Source organism: Anabas testudineus, chromosome 3, assembly GCF_900324465.2.
Source record: "Anabas testudineus chromosome 3, fAnaTes1.2, whole genome shotgun sequence".
Taxonomy (NCBI): domain Eukaryota; kingdom Metazoa; phylum Chordata; class Actinopteri; order Anabantiformes; family Anabantidae; genus Anabas; species Anabas testudineus.
The window spans coordinates 1,168,040-1,175,871 of NC_046612.1; the positions used below are offsets into that span (position 1 = coordinate 1,168,040).

The 7,832-nt window shown below is 41.7% G+C and overlaps 1 protein-coding gene across 8 annotated transcripts in view; it reads left to right on the forward strand.

The window, feature by feature from the left end:
* Nucleotides 1-7,759, forward strand: part of LOC113174283 (serine/threonine-protein kinase BRSK2-like) — a 94,183-nt gene extending 86,424 nt beyond the window's left edge. For 5 of the 8 annotated variants that reach the window (XM_026378146.2, XM_026378150.2, XM_026378147.2 and 2 more), the window contains 2 exons: nucleotides 2,314-2,352; nucleotides 4,553-7,759. In XM_026378146.2, the coding sequence (XP_026233931.1) occupies nucleotides 2,314-2,352; nucleotides 4,553-4,776 (263 nt within the window). In that variant the 3' untranslated portion in view covers nucleotides 4,777-7,759. The remainder of the gene's footprint in view (nucleotides 1-2,313; nucleotides 2,353-4,552) is intronic. The other 3 variants (XM_026378148.2, XM_026378149.2, XM_026378152.2) reach the window with 2 other exon arrangements.
* The last annotated feature ends 73 nt before the right edge of the window (nucleotides 7,760-7,832 follow it).

A 7,832-nucleotide genomic window follows, 5' to 3' on the forward strand; every position in this document is an offset into this window, starting at 1 on the left:
GTTGAATTAGTGCATGTTCTACTTTTATCTAACAGGGAGAATGCTTTCAGAATACTTGGGTCGTTCTTAGTTTGTGTTAGATTAGTGACACTAAACGTTTAAACCCGGGTCAATCTGGTCAGAAACAATCCCACCGATTCTTCAGTCAGTGGATATGTCGTGGCTGCCTATAGGTGGATGGATTTAAAAAATATGGAAGAAACGAAAGTGTGACCGTTTGTTCTTCAGTTGTCTGCTGAAGTGTCTCTGTGGTTATTTACTTGATAATGTTCCCCTCTAGTGGTGAAGCAGAGCAACTGCAACACACACACGCACACACGCTCTGCCATTACATGCTGCTCACACAGCTTCCTTTTACAACACAGACCTGTAACCACTCAGCTCCCACCCCAGTGTGTTACAGTAAAGCCTGCAGACTTTAAAACAGGTTGACAGGATTGAGTTGGGATTTCTCAAGCTGCTCTTTCCTCGACTGCTCCTCCTGCTCGTAATGACCTCACAGAGATCCTTCCACTGTAAGAGATAGGGGACAAAATCTGTATTAAACTGTTTATGGTAATAAAATTTGAGGCTTCAAACCTTTACATTAGTCACATTTAGCCACGTCTTAAGTGGAAAATTGTTTTTTAGGAATCTGTAGAAGATTTGGTTTAATAAACTGCTGAAGCCTCATCTTACTCTTAGATATGCTATTGAACACATTGCACAGAAGGAGGACTGTGGATGTTTGTCCCCACCCATTCTCTCAAGGTCAGTATGAACAGGAGCAGTGTTCATGTAAGACCTGTTATAAGATAGAAAACAGTGAACTTATCCTTTAATACTAACTACTGGACATGTCGGTACGTTTCACCCAGAACGCACCTAAGCTGTCCAAACTGAGGACCCGCCTGCAGCCCAAATTTCCCTTTTGTTTCTCCTGATAGTTACTTTCAGTAACTACTTTCGGTTCAGACTTCGGAGTGCGTCTTGCAGAGAACAAGGGTTGCACATTGCACCACTCATTTCTCGTTCTGGGTGAAACGTGCTGCTACTGCAACAAAGACCTACTGTGACCTCCATTTAAACACCTCAATATTAGAACTAGTTTGACAAATCCTGAACTAGTCCTTTAATACGTGGACTTTGAGTTGAGTCCTGATCTCAGACGGTGGATGTAAAACAATATTTAAAGTAATTTTAGTCCAACTTTATTTAAACATTTAAAGAGAACAGCAGTTTCACCGACTGACAGTTCTGTTGCCAGCTGGTTCTAAATAAGACTCACAGCAGACTTAAACACAGCATCTATGTAGCTAATACAGTGTTTTGCAAACTACTGTCTCAGCTACAGGACTCCAACATTCAGCCAATGTCCAAAACTCCAAACTGTCATTTAAACACAATGAACCAGTAGCACCAGTCTGGCCACTTGCTGCCACAGATGGGAACTGTTATCAGGCACTGTATGCACAACCTCAGTCACCCCCCACTGTGTAGATGTGCCAATAACCCACATCTCTACCCAATCTGTCTATCATCTCACTCACTGTCCGGCCTGCCTCTCCATGCCACCCTGCTTCTCGTCATCCACAGCTTTACTCTGACGCCACATGGACGGGCTGAATGAGCGCATGCTGAATGGAAAGCCAACCCAGAACCATGCACACACGTCCTGTGACAAACTCGGTGCAAGGATGAATGTAGTCGAGCTGAGGTGACTGTCACCAGGGTCCGATTCGAACTGTGTGTGCTGATGGTTCTGGGTGAGCCGCTGTTAACGCACAGTTGTGTTTGATACGTCTGGGACTGCTGCACTGAGATGAAAGCATGATCTGTTCTGTGTCGCTGTGAGCAAACAAACACAGTACGTGACTGTGTTTGATCTGCACATGTTCAGAGAAACTTACTAAACACCTCAACAGCTCTGCAGACATGAGCCTGATGACCTGTGTGTGTGTAAGGTTGTACACGTGAAGACGGTGTCAGATGGTCGTTGCAGTGAATGTTCAGCCTGTTTCCCAGAGTCTCAATACTGAGGGCAGCTAAACATCGGGCTCCACAGAGACTAACTAAGTGTGCAGGTGTTAAAACATCTTTGCACTTTTTTCCTTTCAATCTTAAACGTCAGTAGGACTCACACTGCCCCTTCAGTGTACTCGAGTTGTAGAAGAGACAGAAACAAGCAAACAAACGAACAGGAATTATACAGTCCCTGGAAAATGAGCAGAACATTCCTGTGTCTGGAATTGTCCTTTATATTTGTATCAAGAAGTGAAGCCATTGGGCATCAATGGGTGGCGTGGTGTTTATGACACTGTCCTCTGCTCTCAGATGGCTCTCAGCGTTTGCCCAGTAAATCCTCCAAACGTGGTAAGACCCAGAGCGACTGGGAGCTCCCAGCTAAAAACATCTTAACTCTGGCTTTTAACACCCACTGGCAACGTCACTAACACGTGTGTGTGTGTGTGTGTGTGAGAGAGAGAGAGAGCTGCAAAAAATATATATGTTCATCTTAACAAGTTATTTAAATTAAGGAAAACTCGTTAAGACTACGTTAAGTTGAAACTTTGGAGAAACCAGGAAGAAAACTGAAAGTGTACAGAGGGCAGCCAAAATCATTAAGTTAGTTATAAAGTCAAAAATGGCATCATCTAGGAAGTTTACATCACGTCACGCAGGGCTTTGTAAAGATTTGTTTTTAGATTAGTGAAATAGAAATTTTAACATTTTGTGCCTCAACTGTTAAAAGCAGAAATCAGTGTCAGTTTTTTTATTAAAAATTATGAAGAATAATTTCTACAAATAACTAAATACTTGTCATGCTTTTAAATGAAATGTACCACAAACAGTAACTTAAAGTTCTTTGTTGTTAGTTTTTTTTTTTTTTATCTTAAACTTTTCACTTTAAAAAGTCCTTAATAGTCAAATATCAAAATAGATTTAGTTGAGGTTTTGATAGTGACCTGGTGGTTCAATGTGTAGAGCATCAGTCCTGGATGCAGAGCAGTCCTGGTTCAAGTCACATCACTGTCACCAAGTCCTAGAACACAGTACAACTACTAAAGAATTCAAAATTCTCTATTTGCCAAAATCTAAATCTCTTTTACCTGCTGCACTAAGAAGCTTCTGTCTTTTAAGGAAGATTTTCGTTTTGGACCAAATGACTTGATAAGACTGGTATATATTTCATGGTGTGAATGTGTGTGCAGCTCTTTGCATGGTGATGTTTGATACCGAGTTGCCCCCCACCTGCTCTTGAACTTTCCATATTTGAAATCACTGGAACAAAAGATCAGAAACCACAGATGCACATCTCACTGTGAGGTTGAAGAGGACAGATGGTAAGTTAGAGCCAGCTCCCACTCCACAGCAGCGTGAATAAAGGTGATGACTTGTTTTATCACACTAACCTTTGCAATGATAAGTGACTGTGTATTAATGTGTGTAATGTGCTGCATTGTTGCATGTTTTTATGCACTCATAACTGTTTTAAAACACTTACCACAGAATCTTAACAAATGGATGTTGATATGACGGAGAGTTGGCAGCAGCACTGGGAGACATTTAGAACGGTCCAGGAAAGATCTGGAGAGAAGAGCACAAACCGTGAGATGTCAAATGCAGAAGTGTGAGTGTTGCTAAAAGTCTGACAAACGGGAAGAAGATCAGATATTTTACAGGAGCTTGAGTGATAAAGACCAAACCAGGGAATCTGAGGTTTAACATGCTCTTTCAGTCTTTCAGTACCATTTACAGTACTTTAAACACATGTATAAGACACAATATACAACTTCCCTTTTCATTACAGCCTGGGAATAAAATAATAGGAGGGTAATGTTTCGGCAATAGAAATGTAATAATTCAAGTAATATCATGGTAATTACCAAATTAATAGTTTGGTTATATGCCTACCTCTCTTCAGGTTTAGTCTAATGTGATTGATTTAGGATGTTCCAGCTCTGTTTTTGGTTATTACACAGTAATAACTGCATGTTTCCAGACAGATGGCATTACCATGATATGACTATTACTACGTTTCTCTTACTAAAATATGAACCCCTTTTAAACCTTGATATTACAGAGCTGCAGTCTAAAGTGCTAAAGAAAATTGTGTAGAGCAGGTTTGAAACCAACAGCTGAACCCAGTTTCCATTTACCACAGTCCCATCAATTAATTAATCAGTGACATTTAAAGAACTGTAGGCTGGTCTGGCCTACCTTGTGCCTCCAGTTTTTCGGGGTCCGCTCCTCAGTGCTACCCGTACTGTCCTCCAGTGCTCCCGCCAACCGTCTCCCAGCACGAGAAATCGAGACTCTAAAGCTGACGCTCACCCCCCCTCCGGTACTGAGAGAAGCAGTAAAATACGAGCTGGAAAACCTTTTTGCTGTGTGGTGTTACCTCACCTGCACTGGCTCCTGGTGGCCTGAATGCCCCCCTCCTCCCTGAAGAGTCTCCTTTTCTCCAGCTCCACTCCTCCTCTCATCCCTCCATCACCCCATGTTAACCTCATTGCTCATCTGTTGTTTGTTCTCTCTCTCTCTGTTTTTTCTTTTCTTCCCGTCTGTGTAGGCAGCCCGTTGAGTAACTTCTTTGACGTAATTAAACAGCTTTTTTCAGACGAGAAGAACATCCAAGCGTCCCATTCCCCTGGCGCCCCTGCCACGCCTAGCTCCCCTGCCAAGCATGCCCCCAGCAGCAAGCCCAACCAGCCCCCGCCCAATGACTCTAAATGCCCCTCCGGCAAAGACAAAACAAAGACGGCCGCCAGCAACAGGACACAGGAACAACCTTAAGGAGCAGTAGCTGTGCATGAGTAGACGAGAAGCAGTTTCAGGTCACTAAAGAGAGAAGGACAGAGAGCTGCTAACGAAGCCCTTTAGTTAGGATTGAACAGAAAACAAATCTACTTTGCCTCTACATTTTGTACTGTATAATGAGAATGGCTATTTCAGTTCAAACGTTGGTCAGTATTTTACAATAAGTAGCAGATGTAGCTTTGTCGTCCCTACCTTGTGTCCCTCTCTGTGTCCTCGGGGGTCTGTCGGTGGGTGTGTGTCCTCCTCACATATGTGATGGCTTGACTTGTCTCTGCCACCAGGGATCATCCATAATAACTATTAACCTCGGCGGCTCCTCGAGACCCGCCCCGGCCACCGCCGCCGACAAGAGAGTTCGAAACTAAAAAGACAAGAGTACCCTTCTTCACCCCCCACAACCCTTGAAGTCCTTTTCTCCGGCCGCATCAGTAAAGTCCGGTTCTCCCACCAGACCAAACACAGACACATCTCAGAAGAGTTGTAAAAAGAAAAAAAGCCTTAAGACAGTGATGTTTGTCAATCTACACACACATCCGCTCTCCTCTTTTGTCTTTCTTCTATTTCTCCCACATGTACATATAAACACACACTGTATGTGCTCCTCAACTTCGTTGTGGGATGTACTGACTTGGGGAAAAAGTGGAGGCGGACGACTGGATGAACGCTGGCTGGATTGTAATTCTTTCTATCGTCTTTCTTTGTGAACAGCAGAACCTTTGAACTCGCTCTGTGGCGCTTCTGTAAAGCGGGTCTCGCAGTTCAAAGGTTGCCCAAAACAGTATGATAAAGGGGTTGGGGGTGATGCTATATAAATGAATGATCTATTCTGTTGTACAGACTAAATAATGTTCCGTATGTACAAAAGGTGTTGTCGTGACATTACGTTTTAGAGTTGTGTTGCCATATTTTGTTTGGTATCCTGCACGGGCCTGGTCACACCAGCTTTTACAATGGACAACATTTCACTAAGATATCCATTCAAGTATTTCTATGGAATGAGATTATCTCTACTTTTTTTCTCTCACAAATTCCACTTTTGTAACGTGCTAAATTTGTGCCAGTGAACAACAGCAAGTCATGTTTATGGTGCTGATTAAGCCATCATAGTGTTTTACTTTAATTAAACCTCGTGTCCACAAGAGAGATGTGGTTTGCTGTTGCGAGTTTGAAGTCAGTGGTACAAACCAATTATTATTTTTAAATCTGTAATTACAGTTACAGTTCTGTACAGCATTTTAAAACTAAAGAATATTTACAGTATTTCTTTTCTTTTTTCATCATAGTAAATTGGTTATTTTCTCTTTTGGACTAATAGACAGTTCGAAGTCGTCACTTCTAGAAGCTGTAAATGCAACTTGATAATATTTTAAATATTTTTAACAGTTTAAGGAATCAATAGAGAAAATAATCGGCAGGATAAAGTATAAAGATGAGTTTTGAATGCCATACGTTATAAAGTCACCTCGTTAGCTACGGCAGGTTACTAAACAGCCCTGCGAGTCACTGCTATCGTCCCGTTTCCCCTGCAGAATATTTTCCCAGGGACTGGGAAACTTTAGTGAAACTTAGTTCTACTTATTGTGTTTCCACTGGAGGAACCAGGTCTAAAATTTTGTTGCAGGGCTGTAGTTCTACGCCTCAGGTCAGGGGTTAGTTCTCTCTGAATGTTGCAGCCTGCAGCACCCAGTGTTACCAACCGGTCAAATATGACTGACACTATCACACTTTTGATATGTCGACAGGTTATTTGGTTTAATTATCCCACAACTTCGGCTGTTAAAAAGCAAATCACGTTTCCTTCTAAGGAAATTCCTTTTTACCCTGGGAGGGTTCCAGGACTTTGGTTCCTGGAAAAGAAAAGCACCAGGCACTTCCAGGTGGAAATAGTTGGACCACACACTGATTTCTTTTTCCTGTGCGACCTTCTGGAGTGACCAGGCCTTACTGTCACCATTTCCTTTGCGCTTAGTCACATGGAACCGATCTGGGTCCCGTTAGACTGTGTCAGCGCATTTTAAATGTTTATTTTTTGTTGTTGTTCAGGTCCGTTTGAATTATCTGCAGGTTTCAGACAATGTTGAACTGCTGTGTATATTTTTGTACTTTATTGAATTGCCATTTTTCTTGTTAATTTATTTTCTGTTATTTATATGAAAGATGTAGAGAATGTTTCTTAATGTTATTTAAGGATATTTTTGTCATGTTTAAGTTATTTGATCACAGAGAAATCTTGAGATGTGCGCAAGCGTTCTTTTTCCCGTTTTTTTGACGAGAGAAACCTTGTAATATATGTTTGGAAAATTATTTACCGTAATTTAAGAATGTAGACTTAGCCTCTTTGAGAGGAACAAACTCTTTGTTGATATTGTCGGCTACTTCTTTCCCCCGTGTGTGTATGATGACTCAGATCTCACCAAACACTCATTCTGTAAATAAGCCGAGTTTACCGACAAGCTTATTTAAAAAACCAAGGGGATTCCTACTCTTAGCTTTGACCTCGTACGGTTGTTTGCATGTTCAGCATTTGTCTTTTCTTTGCATGTCGTTGTTGAAATTGTTCTCCCGTTCCCGTTTTCTCTCCACATTTATTTATGTATTTATGTTCCTTGCGTGAATTAGTTTTTGCCTTTTGATTCTGTTTTTTGTTTTTGTTTTTAAGTCCTCTTTCCCTCATCTAATGCATCCTCCTTACCAGTTCTCTCAAAGAGGGACCTCGCTGGCGATCGGGTCGCTCATTCACACCAGCTGGGTGGGTGTTGGGTTATCAGAGAAAAAAATTAAAGCAATACCTTTCATTGTTCGCTTTCCTCTTTTTCTACTGTGGGAATCCAGAGCACACAGAATGGACTCTAAGCACGGAGCGCTACTACTGAGCAGGATAACCACTGGCAATGTATTCCCTTGTGATGTTACTGTGAACAACTTCAGTGCTAAAGGAAATAAATCTGTTGACTTTGGAGCTGTTTGTTTGTGGGGGTTGTTTGATGCACATTTCTTTCCCAGCAGTTTAGATTATTAAGTTGTTTATTCAC